This window comes from Contarinia nasturtii, unplaced genomic scaffold (genome assembly GCF_009176525.2).
Source record: "Contarinia nasturtii isolate CC-2019 unplaced genomic scaffold, AAFC_CNas_1.1 Cnas_scaffold_861, whole genome shotgun sequence".
Lineage (NCBI taxonomy): Eukaryota > Metazoa > Arthropoda > Insecta > Diptera > Cecidomyiidae > Contarinia > Contarinia nasturtii.
In genome coordinates, this window is record NW_022198208.1 from 2,166 (window position 1) to 20,908 (window position 18,743).

The 18,743-nt window shown below is 35.7% G+C and overlaps 3 protein-coding genes across 5 annotated transcripts in view; all 3 read left to right on the plus strand.

The window, feature by feature from the left end:
* The first annotated feature begins 1,513 nt into the window (after positions 1 to 1,513).
* On the plus strand, positions 1,514 to 2,721 carry LOC116342275 (zinc finger protein 652-like). The gene is made up of 2 exons (XM_031769784.1): positions 1,514 to 1,588; positions 1,659 to 2,721. The coding sequence occupies exons 1-2, from the start codon at positions 1,515 to 1,517 to the stop codon at positions 2,692 to 2,694; spliced, it is 1,110 nt and encodes a 369-aa protein (XP_031625644.1). The 5' UTR covers position 1,514; the 3' UTR covers positions 2,695 to 2,721.
* A 535-nt stretch (positions 2,722 to 3,256) lies between these two features.
* Positions 3,257 to 4,587, plus strand: LOC116342271 (DTW domain-containing protein 2). The gene is made up of 3 exons (XM_031769778.1): positions 3,257 to 3,501; positions 3,561 to 3,722; positions 3,833 to 4,587. Exons 1-3 carry the CDS (start codon positions 3,368 to 3,370, stop codon positions 4,302 to 4,304), a joined length of 768 nt encoding a protein of 255 aa, XP_031625638.1. The 5' UTR covers positions 3,257 to 3,367; the 3' UTR covers positions 4,305 to 4,587.
* A 2,532-nt stretch (positions 4,588 to 7,119) lies between these two features.
* The window catches only part of LOC116342276 (calcium/calmodulin-dependent protein kinase kinase 1), a 101,153-nt gene continuing 89,529 nt past the window's right edge, over positions 7,120 to 18,743 (plus strand). Inside the window, exons 1-2 of one of the 3 annotated variants that reach the window (XM_031769786.1) lie at positions 7,120 to 7,300; positions 10,051 to 10,487. In XM_031769786.1, coding sequence (XP_031625646.1) covers positions 10,469 to 10,487 — 19 coding nt within the window. In that variant the 5' untranslated portion in view covers positions 7,120 to 7,300; positions 10,051 to 10,468. The remainder of the gene's footprint in view (positions 7,301 to 10,050; positions 10,488 to 18,743) is intronic. The other 2 variants (XM_031769789.1, XM_031769788.1) reach the window with 2 other exon arrangements.

The window sequence follows — 18,743 nt, forward strand, 5'->3', positions numbered from 1 at the left end:
TCTGGTCGACGGGAAAGAAAACATGTTGAATCGGGGTCGACTTCAAAATCATTGCGAAGTAAAACCTGTACTTCATCAAACCAAATTGGGATGAAGAAGCGATTCCAGTGCGAATTTTGTGAATATTCCAGCAATCGCAAGTGGGACCTCAAGAATCACGCGCGTGTTCACACCGGCGAGAAGCCATATCGATGTGATATTTGCCCCAAAGACTTCACAAGTATGCAGAACCTGAAGAATCACAAAGCATCTCACATAAATGAATTTCCGTTCCATTGCCGAAGTTGTTTCAATGGATTTTTGCAGAACGCCGATAAAGATGACCACGAAAAAATGTGCAAAATGCATCGATATGAATGTCATATCTGCAAGAAGTGTGTAACTTTGAGTATAGCTAATTTGAAAAGGCATATGCGAAAGCACAATGGTGAAAAACCGTATCGATGCGAGATTTGTATGATGCGTTTTACACGCAAACATAGTCTGAAAACACATTTGAATAACATACACACTAGAATCGATCCATGAATTCAATCATTCAATGTCATTACATTCATCGACATATTCGTTATCTTTTTAACGATTGTCGCAATAACAATGCTAAGACCTTCTTTTAAAATTATATTAACTGAATATAAATAAAAATTTGGAATCCAGAAAAATTGGATTTTTAATTTGTTCATGACACCGAACAGAGCTCCATCAGTTTTAAGTATTGGGAGATTATTTTATTTTGAACAGAAATATACGTAAGTTGGATTTCAATTACAAATTGTCAATCATTTTCTCAATTCGAATGTAACGTTCGATTACACCAAAACATATTCAAAAATCGCAACAAAGAATTGAATTCGTCGCAAAAGAGTTTGGAGAAAAACTATTTTGACAGATCATGCCATCTCTCCAACTATTGTCATTCTCATTACACGTTATCTCATATACGCGTTTTTCACTGAATTTCCTTACCTCACGATAAAAAATCGTCAAAAAACAATTAAAATCGCAATAAAACCAGAAAATACTTCTTGATTTAACTATTTACGATTTACTTGAGAACGAGTACCACTATCCAGATTAAATTTCTTATTTGTAGCTGATTTATTGGAAGAAATAATAGGTAAGAGTATACGAATAGCATAAACTTTTAATTTCAAAATTTTATACAGAGAATTTGTATCGCCGTATCTGTATGGACCATGTGTGATTGCTAATACCACCACAAAGTGAAAGAAATACAAAAATACGGCGCTACCATTAAAATATAAGACTACCATTAAATATATTTGACTAAATCCATTCGATTTTCGACGGCAATTAGCACAAATTCATTACAAGGAACGCTCTCAATAATTAACAATTGAAATATTTCACCCATTCGAATCAATATCTTGTACTGTCATCTATTCCTTTTTCTAACGTAGATGAATGCAACAACCATGGATTGGAGACACGAGATGCAGAAAATGCTTTTGGAATTTGAACGTCAGACAACGATTTCTTTGGGAAAAATCGAAATGGCATTCAAGTACAGTGGCTTATCGCTCAATGATGAATTTAAGCAATATTTTCTGCAGGCTTCAAACAACCGGTTAGTAAATAGGACGACAATCCAATTTAATTATCATATATTTATATTCATTCTTGTCAATTATTTGCAGCATCAAAGAAACTTATGATCAATTCAAAATAAATTCCATGTGGAAGGGCAATGTCCAATTTGGTCCGTATTCCCAAATGTTAAGAACTGATGACTCAGTCGAAATCATTGACTCAAGCGATGAAGAAGATCAGACAGAAAATCTGGTTAAAATGGAATCATCAGAAATGGTGTTTGGCATTCACAGCGATGGTCATGACACGCCATCTGAATTAAGCGATGATTTTGAAACTGAATATTATCGAAACTACACCGATGACATGCCATACATGAACCCGAAAGATATTAACTGGCGGAGAGATGTCTCAAGGAATAAACAAGGTTGCATCGAGAAGGAAATTGACAAGGTAATGAAAGCAGAAGAAATAGAAGAAGACGATGAAATTCCGTCAACTGCCTTCAATGGACGTCGCGACATTAGCTTGTTCAACGAACGTACATCTTCCATCCCTTTGAACAATAGATCAAACAGCGTAAATGATTCAAATAGAAACAACATGACAGGAAGATCCGGTGGTGGTCAAAGAAAACAGGCCGAATCGGGCTCAACTTCAAAATCATTGCGAAACAAAACATCGATTCCATCAAATCAATCGAAGATGAAGAAGCGATTCCAGTGCGAATTTTGTGAATATTCCAGCAATTACGCGGGAAACCTCAAGAAACACAAGCGTACTCACACCGGCGAGAAGCCGTATCGATGTGATATTTGCCACAAAGATTTTATCCAGTCAATTTGCATGAAACAGCATAAAGTGACTCACATCCAACAAGTTCCATTCCATTGCCGTGGCTGCTTCAGTGGATTTACCCAGAAGACCGACCACGAAGTCCATGAAAATGTGTGCAAATATCGTCGATATGAATGCCATATTTGCAAGAAATTTGTCACTGCGGGTAAAACTCGATTGAAAATGCATATGCGAAAGCATAACGGTGAAAAACCGTTCCGATGCGAGATTTGTATGATGCGTTTTACGCAAAAAGGTAATCTAAAAACACATTTGGACAACATTCACACTAAAAACAACCATTGAATTATCACACCTGTCTCACAACATCCACTTCCCATGTCCGTTAGCCTTTTTTTTTCGAACATCGAACCTGCGCTTTCATGGTAATTAAAACTTGATTAAAATCAATTTGAATTAATACAAATTTAACGAATTCCAGTTCAACACTGAAATGGATTGGTCCATTCCACTCTTTCAAATATTGTTAAATCAAATTATAAAATGGATTGCACTTTTTGCATGAACAATCACTTGTATTTTCATTATTTTCCCTATGTCGAACTTGAATAAATAAATAAAAAATACTTTTTTCTCCTCCAAAGCTGAGTAAAACTCTTCATAATGCGAAGTTCGTAGCAAAGACAATTTATACTTAACCTCTCCCTCCAATTTACTTTGCGTGTACTTAAGACTATCTACATCCAATTCTCATTGGAATCTGTGCTGCTTTCTACTCATATCTTCCTCACGTACATCAAGTACAAACCAAGACGCAAACCCACATGAATTTGGAATGAAAGAGAGAAAACGAAAGTCTGTGTCAATTGAATTTGACACTTCAGCTGTCATTTCATTGTGTTTATTACATTGTGTACCAGAAACGTGTGTTTTTACTTTATTTTCTTTAGTTTTATCTTAAAATTTAGTAAAAATTCACTTTATTATTTAAAATTGCGTGAAAATTTTGTTAACCACCATGGAAACAATTGAAAATATGTGCAAAACAAAAGAAAATTCGACAGCTGACGACGATGAAGGAAATGTTTGGAACGACTTTATTGGAATTGCTGCCGATCCACCGGATAAACGGAAAATATGTGAATACTGTCGGTAAGTAATAATTTGAATGTCAATTTTGAAAATATATGAACATTTTGTTTATTCGGCAGTCGTCCAGAGGTTGTGTGTTGGTGTTCTTCGGTACCATCGCCACCGCTATGCAGTCGTTCTCGTATTGTGATACTTCAACACCCAGCGGAACAAAAACGGTGCCTACGCACGGCTCCGATGCTATCACTGGGTCTGGAATCGGGGAAGTGCTTAGTTTTTAGGTAAATTTATTGATTTTGCCATCGCCTCTTCTTTCCGTTCAATTTTTCGGAGGTTTTAAATCTTTTTATTTCTTTTATTCCACTAAATTCTCGTCTTTTCTTCATAACAGAGGTAAACGGTTCCCACAACAGCGGCACGTCGAAGGCGATGTCAGCTTAGATTCGATAATGACGGCCAAAAACACACTGTTACTGTACCCAAGTAAAAATTCAATTCCAATGGAAGAATTGGATGCCTCCGATGGCCCATTCAATTTGATATTATTGGATGGCACATGGCCGCAGGCCAAAGGTATCTACGCCACATCTCCGTTACTTCAAAAAATGCGACAAGTTCGATTGGTCATGACACGCATCAGTACGTATGTCATTCGAACGCAACCGATGGAAGGTTGTTTAAGCACATTGGAAACGGCAGCCGAAGCTCTATCTATTCTTGAAAATGATGACCGGTTTCGCGAAGAATTGATTCGACCATTGCAAACATTGTGCGAATTTCAAATTGCAAACGGAGCCGTCGAACACCAATCGAAAGAATATTTAATTAAACACAATCAGTACAATAAAATCATTGGCAAATGATTGAACAGATTGCTGCGGGCGGCCAATTGCTCAAAAACCAACGAAAAAGCAAATAATAATGAACACGATAACGATGGAGATGATGACTTGTGATGAACACACCAATAATACATTGAGTGACAACAAACTCGAGAGAGAGAAAATCCAATTTGTGAATCAATAGAGATTTATTGATAATAAGAGACTATTTTAGTTTAAATATTTTATTAGCTAATTTAAACAAGTCCGTGCTGGACGATAATCATGTATTGAAATGAAAATAAATCGAAAAATTAATTGGACATTTTTTTCACTTTTTGGATATATTCATTCTTGTAAAAAACGTTTCTTTTGTAATCTTTTAATCGTCAGAATTATAAGTATGCTTTGGGCGTCAAAACACCGAACTGGTTATCGGGTCCAGATCGATTTATAAACAATTTTATTTCAGAATTCAAAGCAATTTTGAATCTATGCGTTTCGGATACAAAGATTTTGTTGGTGAACAAATGGTAAGTAACAAAACTGAATTACGGACAGCAACAAATCAATTGCCCAAATTTTATTTACTCTAAATTAAAACGAAGGTTTTTATTGAAAAAAGTAAAAATTGCACCAATTCGTAATTTTACCACACACGCGCCGATTTTTTTGGCAAATGTATTTTTAATCCAATTTATGCTGATTTTTGACCCACAATTTACTATTAAATTGATGTAATCTAAATCAATTTTCGATCTATGCCAATCCAATGTCAACCCTGGTGTAATAAAATTGCCTGATTTTTTAATGTAAATCGACCAAAAATACTAATACTTTAATTATTTCAATTTCAGATATTTTTTTTTGAAATCGAATTTCAATTTATTCTGAATTTCAATTCGAATTCGTTAAATAATAATTTTTCAAATTATTTAATTTGGTCGATAATTGAGCCAATCACCCGAAATCGAAGCAGTCACTTTTTAGAAGGGACCCAACAATTATTGACAAATTTATGCTATTCACGTACATTAGCCAATTTGTACTACTGCACCAATGGCTCTTCCAATGTTTTACTTAAAAAATCAATCACGATTTTTTATGTTTTCTACATGGCACGTACCAGCTTCGAATATTTTAGTTTGCAGCTACCTATGGCGAGTGGTTATCAAAATCACTATAAAAGCCAAAATTGATTTGAGAAATGTATCAGTTTTTGTTTATCATTTCAATAAGCCAAACAAATTAAAAATGTATAAATTCGTAAGTGCTTGTTACATCTCTGAAGTGCTTACAATATTTTTTAAAATTTATTAAATAAAAAATTACTAAATATAAAATAAAACAAATAATTTTATTTAATAAAATAATATTAATTTTCTGTTCTTTTAAAAGTTCTTCTTCGTATTTTTGGCCATTGCCTGCGTTTGTGCCAAGCCAAAGCCAGATTTGATTGCATACAGTGCTCCAGTTGTAGCCGCCGCCCCATTGGCTCCATTGGCCACAAGCAGTCAATATGTCGCACGTGAGTTTAGACGAAAATATAACAAATCGATACAAATATTTTTATAGCAAAATTTTGAATCAATTAATTTTTTAATTGTTGTATAATAGGTAGCACATCTCCATTTGTATCATATCCCTATGTTGCTGCCTATTCAACACCGTATGTAGCTGCCGCTTCTCCATACGCCGCTTATGCACCGACCGTTCTTTTGTAAATTCTTGTGATAACCAGACAACAAAATAGTTCTTTGTGAATACACAAATTATGAAAATTGGCTGCCGTGGAATAAAGAACTCAATAACATCAAAAAAAAAAATGTGTTTAACTTTGTGTAGCATTTTTTCCACCTTAGAGCCATTCAATTTTCCGAGTGACGGTCAATATCGAATTTTAATCGATTTGAAGAGAATTCCTCCAAGGTTCATCAAAGAGTCGTTTAGAAGCTTTGTCTCCTTATCAGGAGTCGTTTCCGACTTTGTAGTAGTACATACACCAAACGACAGTAACTGAGTGGCGATGTCGTGCTCTGGAAAATACCTATTTTCGTTACTGACGTCATTTCCCACATTAAATTGAAAATACAGATGGTGAAACAAAAAAAACGCTCTTATCAATCAAAACGTGTCACCCTATTTTCGGTCGTTTCGAAGCTTTTTTTGGTTGACTCAAGAGTTGACGCTTCAAATATGTATATATCAAAATAAATATTTTTGTTTACAGTTTCAAGTAATTTATATTATTTCGTCACTTTCTCTGTTATTATCTTTCTGTTTTTATTATAAAGCATTATGAAACCAAACGCATCCAATCGTTCCATTCTCACTTCGAAAACAATTTATTTTTCTGTGATATCCCAGTGACACCACGAAATTCAAAAAACTACGTTATTTTTTCCCAAAACCTCGAAAACTTTCTCTCTAGTGTCAAATAGAGTGTCGCGGTTCGATATGAATCCATAAACCGACGTAATATGTCAAATCGACCATGTGCGAATGAGTACAAGCAAATGCTGTGTGTCATGCTTGCGGCAATGTGCTCGCTCCGCCGCTACTATTCAACTCTTTGTAGTACACATTACGCTAGTTCAATTTTTGTTTACAAACATACGAAGACCGCGTTGAAAGCGTTGTGAGTACATTGAGTGTGTTATATTTTTCTCCTTCACTCACTAACAACATCAATGGATATTGGCCTGTGCTCGCGCGCTCGCTCTCTATTTCTGCGTTGCTCTCTTCAGCTCACATTTGAAATATGCTTTGTACGTTTTTCCAATTGGTAAGCGGCAAAACTGTTTATAGCATAGCTATAGAAAAGCATCATCGGAATCGGTTAGTCGAGTGTGCGATCTAATCGAAGCACCATCCACATTCATTCGTGTTCGTGATTCAGTTAGAAATTTATCGTATATCGCGCGTAACATACACGCACACACAACATTTCGTAAACAGAGACAAGAGTGTATTTTTGGATTTTTATTATTTTAAATACCAATTAAATGGGTGAACTTTTTGGTTTCTAGTCGATTTTTGTGAGTGACAGATGATGTGATAATATTGGCTTTGAGGAATTTTGAAATGTTTTGTTTTTAGTTCGTGATTTTCTGGTGTTGGGGCAGGTTTTGAACGTGCTTGGCAATGACATTTTACTGCAGATGCTCTGCGGATGAATTTGGAGTGGTTTTTATGAACAAGGCAGTTGATTTTGATGTAGGTTTTGATTACGAGAAAAATCCATATTTTGCGATGGATTTTATACTGGAAATGATGGTATTTATGTCGCAACTTGACAAATCTGTGACAATTATTTGCTTCGTCGAAATGCTCGGAGTTTTTTGAATAAAATTCTGGTTTTTCTGTGAGTGGACACGAGTTTTTTGTTTAAATTTGAGAAATTCAGCTCAAATTTGGAATGTTTTTTGGTATTTTTTGAATTTTTTGTATGGAACCCCATGCTACCTCTTCCATTTAAAGGTCCCACGTTACTTCTTTCATTAAAAGTTCATTAAAAGAAAGACCCGTGTTACTTGAAGACCCCATGCAAAAAATCCCGTTCAAAACCTCATTTCCTCGAGTTTCAGCGTAAAAACTCAATTTTTTCGTTAAAATGTTCCGCATTTTTTTTTCGAGAGTACTTGATTTTTCCGGATTTTTCGTCATCCAAATTGAATCAAGAATTTTCAATGAAAATTCCTGCATGTTCGTCAAAAATGCCTCTTCAGTCGCTTATCTGAACATTTTTCCATTCCTATATTTGTTGTTTTCTAATCTTCATCAACCACTTTTGATGATAAAAACAATTTCGTTCCAAAAATACACGCGCTTCAATATGTTCGCTATTCAAATTCGATAAATGTTCGTATCCATCATTGAAATGTTCAGCATCAAAAACTGTCTTTGTCAATTTATAAATCAATTTCAATTACAAAATCCTCATGCAAATAAATCGAAAAGAGAAAAAAAACAACTGTGCATGTTTCGGTCATTTTCGTTGAAAATGACATATTATTATGCGTAATACATGCATGATGAAACGTCGATCGATTATTTTGAATGACATGCGTTCAATTCAGGCAAAGTGCTCATCTCTAAATTCCCTATATGCCCCCCTTCTCATCAGCAATGCCACGAAAAAATGATTATTATATTATGTTTGTGTGTGCAAATGGCGTTGTTTGTTGATTGCATTTAATTGAAGTGACTATAATCATTGTGATGATGTGTGTAATCTGTAAAATGATGATAAAATCGATAGAGCTCGAGTGGAGAATAGTTGTTACCCACACACACATCCACAATTCCCCATTGTCTCGAATATAATATTCAAAATTGATTGAGTGTAATGCTTCTCATAACACTCCACAGCTGATTCATTCGAATATTGTCATTGCGTGTTGAAAATCTATTGTTTCATTTAATTCAAGACCGAAACTAATTAATCAGCTATGAGCCCGAAAAAAAAACACTATGTGGTCTATGTGAAAACCTTAGCAACAGATTTCAAACGAAGCATATACCGAAAAATTGTCTAAGGTCGTAACGCAAATTTTGGCATTTGGCCTAGACCTTTGCATACATTCACTGTTTTCAAACAGCGATGTTTATCGCATATATTTTAAAATTAAATGCGAACGAAACAGCTGAATACAATGCACAAATCGAAGGTTTTCGAAAGGCAAATACAAAGAAACTCATCCGAAAATTTGCTTAAAATCTAATCTTCTTATGGCGAAAAGAGTTTCTTCTTGTTGGTTTGGGTATCGGTTTCATTGGTCAACCCAAAACGATACATGAATCCTCTTCGTTTTGCAAAAAAAAATCTTTCATTTATTGAGTGAAAATATTCCGACATACACAGAGAGAGACAGAGAGAAGAACGAGCTGACAATTCCATGACGTAATGCAATGTAGAATCTTTACAATCGTGCTTGAAAACATAGCCCCCGGAACGTTGTAAATTGTGTGCGATGACAAAATAAAAATAATGCCGATTAAGTGAGAAGAACGTAGAGCAAAAACAACAAAAAACCAAATGGAAAAAAATGTAGATAAAAATTTCACAGCTGGTTTTCATACTCTAAGCCAAAGCGCGATGAGAAGACGATTTTAAATAAAAGAAACAAGCTTGAAAAACGGGTTTTTTGCTTTCGCTATATTGAATCGCATATAATCGACTAGCCGACACACAACACGCTCTATTGCTGCATAGTGTATCGTTTGATGCGGGTTTGAGAGCTCAGGCATGCATATGTGGTGTTGTTGTCACATTTTTAGATGGAATAAAACCGGCGGCGGCATTGCAAACGCTCGTTTATTGTATATCAATATCAAGTCGCTGCATATATCAATGCAAAATGACACGAGCGTTGCTTACACTGCCTCTTGCTTTACCTCTTTACACCTCGTTCTTTTTTTATTTTTCGTCTCTTCCTCTTCACTTTATCTCCCTTTTTGTTCCTCTCTCTCTCTCTCTCTCTCTCTCTGTGCCTCTCTGCCTCTTCAGATTGCAATTCTCAAAAGTAGAGAGCGAGAGAGACCGAGAGAGAGCAAGAAAGAGAGAGAGAAAGAACGTATGTTGTAATAAAAAATGTGCGGTTTTGTTTTGATGCACTGCACACCGACCTGAAAATCATAGACAAAGCCCCCGCACATATAAAAATCACGTTCGAAATGCCAGCCAACACGTTCATCGCATCAAAATCGAAACAAATACACGGCACATTGATATTGATCAATGGAACGGAATCTTTACTCATTTGAAATTACTTTGTTACACGTATAGAAAACACCGAACGGCAACAACGGTCACAGCATTGAATTGACGCGCATTTGCGATAGGGAAGATAAATATGTTTTAACGCGCGAAACAAAGTAAAAGAAGAAGCAAAAAAAACGCGTAAACTTGATATAAAAAGACTAGATACGGTGTCGGTTGAGAGTTATTAAGTGTAATTGTAGCATATTTAAATCGAATTATATTGAAATTTACATTGTTAAAACACGACCGGCGACAGTGACAATTTTTTCGTGTAAATACATAAAGAGAAGATAACACTAAAGTAAGCAAACGAGTACGCGTTTTACGGGGTACGGGCTCAAGGAAAAACGAACACGCACAATCGAAAACCGCACCGAATCCATGAGCACAGCTTTGACCAAATAAAACACACATTTGCCTCTGTTAAAACAGCTGATCGCCAATGGCAACCATCGATTCAGGTATGTTTTTCTTCACACTCTTTGTTTTTTTTTTTGTTCTGCTTCCATCTGTTGTTTATTATGAACGCCGTCTTTGTTTGGGTACCAATTTCGGATGTTATTTACATATCGAAACGTTCGATCGAGCAAAAAAAAAATAATAATATTATTTTTGCGAGAAAGTTTGATATTCCATAAAAAGAATAAAATATGTTTTACTCACAAAAAAAATCATGCCGCATATGGATCGAAATATAAATGGACCGCAGAGTACGAATGAAGAAAAGATAGATATATAAAATTGACTCTGCAAATGACAGCGTATTTTTGTTTGTTTGGCAACGCATCAATCAAATAGAAGAAACATAAAAAAGAGAGAAAAGTGGGGAGCGAGGCATGGCGAGAGAATGAGAAGAACCGACACATACGCGCACAACGAGAGAAAAAGAGATTGGGAGATAGCGAGAAAGAGTCAATGGAAGAGAGGAAGAGAGGGAAGGGAGAGAGAAATAGAGAATATAGAAGCGAAAAGGCAAAAAGAGTAAAACAGAGTGCACGAGTGCGAAAAAACGCGAACACGCTAAAATTCCTTAAAAGAGCAAACAATGTTTCAATGACTGAATAAAGAAGACGTACGAACGTTCCTTCGCTTATTTTTCTCATTTTCTTTTATTGTAAAACGGAAACGAAATAAAAAAAATGTTTTGATTTCGTTTTTCGTTGTGCTATAAATGAACGAAAATAACTTGGAGCACAACCAAACATTTGTTAACCGTAACTACGGATAAGCGTATCAATTTGTTTGCTTCCTTTGTTGACGTTCTCCGGATTGACAATGCGATTGGATAAACTAAATTGAACTGGAGAAAGCGAGTATTGCGATGAGACAATCTGTTCGATGTTGGTGTGTTGTTGCGGGCACACTCAGTCGTTGACAAGCAGCTAACAAAACCAGATTATGTGCATTAAATGGATTTGTATTTTGAATCATAACGATAACGGTAACAATGAATCACATTATTCGGTTTGTTGCTAAGGTGGTTGCTGTTATATTGCGTGTTCGATTCGATTGCTGTACACAAACTGTTCCGCTCCTGACATTTCACGCACAATGCTAATGTATATATTTTGAAGTTGGTTATTCAAAAGAGTATATCATTCTGTTGTTTCTATTGTAAAATAATAATAATAATATTTCTCAATAGATTTGGACTCGGTTTCAATTTCTCACCATCAGACACCTGAGTGACAAACTCCATTTTCACACAAATGCTTTACGTGCAAATATATTCACTTTGATGGACTTATTTAAGATCGTTGGTGATGCCATAAATTCAATTCTAAATCTCTCTCTTTAGGTTCCCAAATTTCAGTCTACATGTTTTTCTTTCTATTCCTTCCCTTTCCCCCTCCCTCTGTCTCCCTTCCACTCTCCCTTTTCCATATCTCCCTCTCCCTCTCTCTATCTCTTCCTTTCTCTCTCTATCTCTGTCTCTCTTTCCGTATATTTAACCCCGGCCGCATTTTTGGCAAACAATTTATGTGCTCGCTTTAGCTGATTTACAACCATTGAAGTGTTTTTCCCTCTTTCCATTGCTGCCACTTGCTCATGCCTATGCCAACTCCGTTGAACAGTGGTTTGACATATGTGCTAGTCGTTTATTGCATTACCAAAAAGCATGCGGGTATGTTCTTCTTAATGATTTGTTTTTCGCTTCGTTTCTTAACATTTGCACTTTTGTTCACCGAACTTTGTGTGAACGACACTGACGTTTATGTAAAGAAGCAGGCAGGAGAGAGCGTGCGAGAGCGAGATACAGAGAGTGAAATAACTTTCGAAAATAGGTCATCTGTATAATCCTTGCCGAAAATGTTGACGAAATGCTTTAATTTCGCTCTAATTGAACACGAAAACATCGTTAAAACTGGAAAATAATTAACGAATTAAACTGCGTCATTTGACTACATCCAAATCGATTTTTACTATATAATTCCATGGAAAAAAATGTGTTATTTTCATATTTTTTTTATCTTCGATCGAAAGCAGGAAAGCTTTTTTGCGTGTTCTTTTATTATTTTTTCCAACAAATTGTGAATCAATACGTCACTGTGAAGTATTTCCATGAACCGTTCCGAAAACGGTCAGTATATAAATATATCTGAAAAGTGTAAACAAAAAGGTAAAAATGCGTGTCAGCGCATATTTGTTATAGCTTCAACAGCTTTTCCAACAAATCGGTCAATCAGTCGAACAAATACTCGAAACATTTGTAATCATGTAAACAAATACAATATATAAATAAAACATTTCGCTCTCTCTCTGTGTATGCTCACACGATAAATTCGCATTTCGCACATACTCATTTCATAAATGATAGCGAATTTATTGATTGAACTTGTTTGGCATGCTTTTCGTATCAATTTTTTTTCTAATTGTACGGAGACTGGAGAGAGGCCATTCATATTTTTGGTGAACGAAATGAAGACACCATCGCCGGATTTATTGGGCCATAACAAATGTGTAATAAATTATTTGACTGACACGCACAGAGACACCACACTATAGAACGTGCCGATTCAATGTGTGGTAATTACATGGCATTCGAATCAAACACACTCAAATGGTGGAGATCGGAATCATATGCACAACATTCGATTGTGAGTTATTTCATTGTCCTGACACACATATTTTCACACAAATATCTTTCGTTCATTCCTTCGGGGTTTCACATACATCATTCGACAAATGATACACACACATTCCTCTAGAGAAATATTGGAGGTGGAGAAATGGAAACGAACCATGTTCGTCTATTAAAACATTAAAATTGCCATTTTTGATGGCGTCGTGCAAAGCATTACTTCGCTTTTTAAATGGACTGGAACAACCGCAAACAAGCAATCATTGGGAACTGTGCCAAAACATGCAAAATCGCTTTTTTCTCTGTTTCTCATTATAAAACCGACGTGTTCATTCGGGGGGGTGTAAAAATGAGCATGGTGTACGAAATTCAGTAATTTTGGGTTGGTTTCAAGTTTCATGAATTCGGAAGATGAAACTTTTACAATACGGACACGATTTTTTTTCTCTCTCAATGGAGTACTGTAACGAATCTTTACAGCAGGCGAAAAAAAATACAAATTATCCTAAATTTGGATCAGCATCAAAAAACAAACACCATTATCATGAAGCCCAGAGTGTGCCATAATATCAATGAAATGCAAATCGCTCATTGTCTTCACTTTTATACACATTTTATTGATTACTTCATGCGCGCACTTTTCTCTCTCCACTGTCCCCTCTGTCCTCTTTATCTCCCTCTCTATCTCTCTTTCTCACTCTCTCTATCTCCCACTCTCTCGCTCTATTTCAATTGATTTCATACAACATTAAAAATTCAGGCGCGTGCTGAAAATTCAGACTTTTTGTCTCTCGCGCCCATGTGTATTTGTGTATTTTCATTTTGAAAGCTGGCATTCTTTTACGGCCCATTAAAATTTAAAATGAATACCGAACATGTTTTGGTATTTGACGTTAAGCACTTTTTTTTGAACGTATTACGCCGAGTTGTAAACGAACCACGAATTCAACTGGATTTCCTTGGTACTATGTCCAATCGATTTTTCGAATAATGAATTGAAAAAAACTCCTTCCAAAAAAACGTTTTTTTATGCTTTACTCCGATTGACTCTGGCTTAGTTGCCATTAAATCGTTGATTTTATCGTTAAACTCTAATCGGTCAAACACCCGAACGCTGACACTTAGGTCGAAAATGGAAAACATCTGTTGATTTTGATAACAATAAAAACAGATCGATTTTCACCATTCGTTCGTGTTTCGATTTTTGGCATACCGACCTTTATACATGTAAAGCGAAATGAGAGTGTGTTGTGCTCTTCAACTGTTGTCAGGTTACACGTCGAAAAAAAAATCGATGCCACACGCTCCATGGTTTTGTTTTCCTCTTTCCGTAAAGTTGTGTCAAAATTTCAACACAACACCCTTTACGTTGGAAGGGTATGCTGTCATCATATCACATTTTTCAAAAGCTTATAAACACATACATCGACAGTTGCTAAGTGGGTACATCTTAAAGCTATTACAACCAAACACGTCTCCCATTTCGGCAATCTCTACTATTCCAACTTAATGAATATTTATGAAGACGAAAATGTGATATGTGGCATAAAAAGTTGGCCGCCTATTTTGAATCAAACCAGAAAAAAAACTGCGATGAAGAAAAATGAAACACGACGACATACAAAAATGAAACAGACCTTCGTTCGATATTTTATATATATGCATTTTTTTAAGTCTTGGCGATGTGTGTCAAAATAAATTACCATTATTTATAATTCAACGAAGGGAAAACACGTGTTCAGAGTTCAATGCATGGTTCGTCGACAGAGTGGTTAAATACCATTTGATTCTGAAATCGAAATGTATGAACTGAGTCAATGTGAAAACAGTGCAGAAAGGTCACGTAATACACTTAAATCACTCACATTCATCATCAATCGATGGAAAAATACGGACTTGAAGTTCATTCGAAAAGGAAAACGGCGTTGAAAATTGGGATTTGAAGAAATCATACGTTTTGAACGGAACACTAAAAAAATCGTAAAATTCTCGGAAGTACGATTTTTTCGAGAAAAATGTTTCGGTAGACAATAAAGAAATATGAAATAAATCCATCCTCAAGGATATAAGGACGCTTTGACGTCATTCAATTTCTCGGCCCCTTTTTTCGCTTTTTTTTGTCATACAAACCCAAACAAAGATTTTTTTTAACATGGATACTTAAAGACGTCCGAAGTTTGTCTCTAATGCATGCGACAGTGTTGTATTTTATTTTGATATGCGTACTTCGTTCTTTTCTTTCTTGGCCAAAATCACATTTTCCAAGAAAATATTTGGACCAGAATAGATATATGGTTTTTGGGTGGCTTTACTATAAGGGTTCTCTTTAGGAAAAATCAACAAAACTGTTGAATAAAATGCGAGTGATTTTTTAAGTGTTATGTTTTGTTGGACATAATGCAACCATTTTTCATGATACGGTTCGGTCGGTCTCATGTTTTATTCCCAATTCAATAAAATCAATGTTCGGTTATTTTATTTTCGGGGCCTTGCTTTGTAGAGGCCTAGTAGATAATCTATAGGAACACCATTTTAAATGTAAAATCAGTTCATGTCAACTTTGGAGATCTTCAAACACGTATGGCGTTAAACTTCTTTGTTGCGAATTACATTAACTAATAATTCAAGCCGTTTTTCAGTGGAAAAGTAAAAAAAATAATTTCAACCGTCAATTCCTTCCAAAAAAATATTCAAAAAAACTCCGTTTTTTCACCCAGAAACTTTTCTCATTCAAAACGTGCACAATCATCTTCAATATTTTTGGATGTCGAAAGCTGAAAAACCCCCGAAGTGAACCCGAATTGAAGAAACAATTCAACTGAACAAATTCATTTGATTCGAGTTGAATCGTTTCGCTAAGACTCTTTGACATCAAAGCCATAAAGTTCAAAAGCAAAAAATTCGCATCGAGAAATATTTCAGTCCCAAAATGTACGTTTTTAATGCAAAAAATGTGATATTTTAAGTATCTTTTGTCAACTTTTATCCTTTTCTTTCACACAAAGCATTTCATTCTTCAATGTCGATTATTTTTATTGTTTCACATGGAGCACCATCGAGGTGCTGTTATCATCGCAAATTATCCCTGAAGCGGATAGAAACAACCGCACCGCGTTTTCCGTAAAAAAAGAGGTGCTCTCAAAAGAGCAAAAATGTTAATTTAAATTTCAATTTGTGTTTCGTGGCGTCCGGATTTGTCAAAGTAAACCGTTGATTTTGAACATTTCCACATACCGACTAAGACTCTGTGTCAACGAAGATTGTTCGACAAAGAGTCGCACGCTCATCTTGATATCATATTTCACATCCGCAGTGGGAGTATGAGAGTGAAATTGTACGACATTATTTTTCCGTCGAGTCGACAAAATCCATTCGTATGAACGAAGACATCATTCCAACGACGGCTGCAAAGTTTAATGAGTCGAACATTTCGTCGGAATGGTATATTGAACAGTTTTTTTTTTGGCAAAAGACAGATAACGAGCTGTGCGATATTATAAATTACACGCGAGTGAACTTCTACCATGTATATGTGAACTTTTTCGTGTATGGAGAAGAAGATGTATATTCCTACATCTGTTGTCGAACCACCGTCTGTTCAACTCTGATAAAATGATAATTCCTATGTAGTTGGAAAGTTCTTGCCGGAGGTGAAAGGAAAAACAGCAGTTTTTTTCTTCAAAGAAACTTTTCGTTAAGTAAAATGAAAATCGCTTTTTATCTTTTTGTGCACATATTCATTCAATTCTGTGTTATCCATGATAATAAATATTCGTTAGTTGTTAAACTTGGGTGGTGGAAATAACAGTAGTGTGACCTTCTCGGGGTCTACCCCACTGGCTTTTGAAAATTCTTTTGATTTGCTAGCGTTTTTATCAGATTTTAGACCCCACCCCCTGGAAATCTCACCCCGTACGGGAACTTTTTCATACCCCATTCTCTAGTTTGGCACCCATATTTACTTATATAAAATTACATATGCAAATATTTTCAATATTAAAAATTTTCAATACGACGGGAGTCTCATTACAACCCAATTTACTTGGAAATACACACAACTGCATCTCTCGTCCCACGCTTTTTTCCTCACATAGAGCTTGTGAATAATATTTAATTTTCCGGTTCATTCAAAACGGCAAATAGAATCAGTGTGCTAAAGTTAATACTTAACTCACGCTCTTTCTCTTTCTCTTCCGCTCGCTCAAACCATCCAGTACAAAAATGTGTATTTTGAATGAATTTCCCAAAAAACATTCAAGAATTTCTCAGGAAAATGCTCAATATCTAAAAATATCCAACGTTTCTGGAAGCACCGTGGTGAATTTCAGAAAATGTTGGGTCTGCAAATGACTTTCCTTCGCTATTGAAAATGGAAATTAATCCCAACACGATTTTGGTGATTTTCATTGTTTTCCTCAAAATTTCTTCCTCCATTCTCCGTGGGAGTGCTTGTTATCGCTTTTGTTCTCATTCAATATTCATTATTTTGCTTTTTCGGCACACACCACTGAGTACTACATAAAAATGAAATTAATTATCATCTTGTTACGCAATCCGATAACTTTTCATTGACGTAATTTGTGTCACAAGAGCCCTACAAAAAAGAATCTCCTTTTAATTGATGTTAATCTAAAGAGTTCATACACTTTGCGTAGATGTATAAAAACAATGAATTTGTCGAAACAAATTCCGTTTTTATTGTGTACTAGTAAGTTTTATGAACGGTAAACGTGTTGTTGTGTGCTTTAAGCACAGTGTATATCTAAGAAGAATCATATGATTGATGAACTCTGCCAAGTGCTTGAGTTTGCTGTTTGAAATTGTGCCGAATGTTCATTGTGAAATATGCCATATGCAGAGTATCCTGATTTGCTGCTGTTCAGCATATTACTGAGAGCTGAGAAATGCTGAGCTCGTGCGGCTAACGCATATGAAACGGATGCACGATACATATTCCCCTTTCGCTTCGTATGTGCTGCCGTTGACGCTATTGCCAGTACAACGGTAACACACTATACCAGCGAACATACGAAGTGAAAGGGGAATATGTATCGTGCATCCGTTTCGTATGCGTTAGACGTACACTTTCAGAATATATGAAAGACTGAGAGCAAAAACAGCACGTCGAATCTCATCTCTTGCTTTCACTTACGTAAGCAAAATAACGAGGGATGCGATGTGATGTTTTTCTCGCAGCTTCTCATATGTCGGTCGCAACACAATTTCAAACTCAACTGGTTACTAAGTTTTGAGTTTTGAATTGAACATCCAATCAACTGTTTATAACCGTTTAAACGGGGAGAATGCATGTGTGCGTGCCATCCGTTTCGTATGCGTTAGCCGCACGAGTTCAGCATTTCTCAGCTCTCAGCTATATGCTGAGCAGCAGCAAATCAAGATGCTCTGGCCATATGTTAACGTTCTTGTGGAAAAACCTGCCGTATATCGATTTAACGAGGGTACGGAAGAAGTTTTCAGCAAGCATAAGCATATGAGTGACGAAATTTCTTTTCAAGACCATCGATGCGAATATACATGTTTTGGTTGAGTTTGTTTGTAGATAAAATCCAAATGAAAACATCAACAAATTTCCGTGTAAATTGCATTTTCTCTTCAAGCTCAAAATAAAAACAAA

What these genes read in the sequence shown, in the direction of transcription:
- LOC116342275 (XM_031769784.1), top strand. Translation starts at nt 1,515, where the DNA reads ATGGCATTCAAGTACAGTGGCTTATCGCTCAATGATGAATTTAAGCAA. An exon ending in CTGCAGGCTTCAAACAACCG is followed by an intron (nt 1,589 to 1,658) that starts GTTAGTAAATAG and finishes AATTATTTGCAG; the next exon opens with CATCAAAGAAACTTATGATC.
- LOC116342271 (XM_031769778.1), top strand. Translation starts at nt 3,368, where the DNA reads ATGGAAACAATTGAAAATATGTGCAAAACAAAAGAAAATTCGACAGCT. An exon ending in AAAATATGTGAATACTGTCG is followed by an intron (nt 3,502 to 3,560) that starts GTAAGTAATAAT and finishes TTTATTCGGCAG; the next exon opens with TCGTCCAGAGGTTGTGTGTT. An exon ending in GGGAAGTGCTTAGTTTTTAG is followed by an intron (nt 3,723 to 3,832) that starts GTAAATTTATTG and finishes TCTTCATAACAG; the next exon opens with AGGTAAACGGTTCCCACAAC.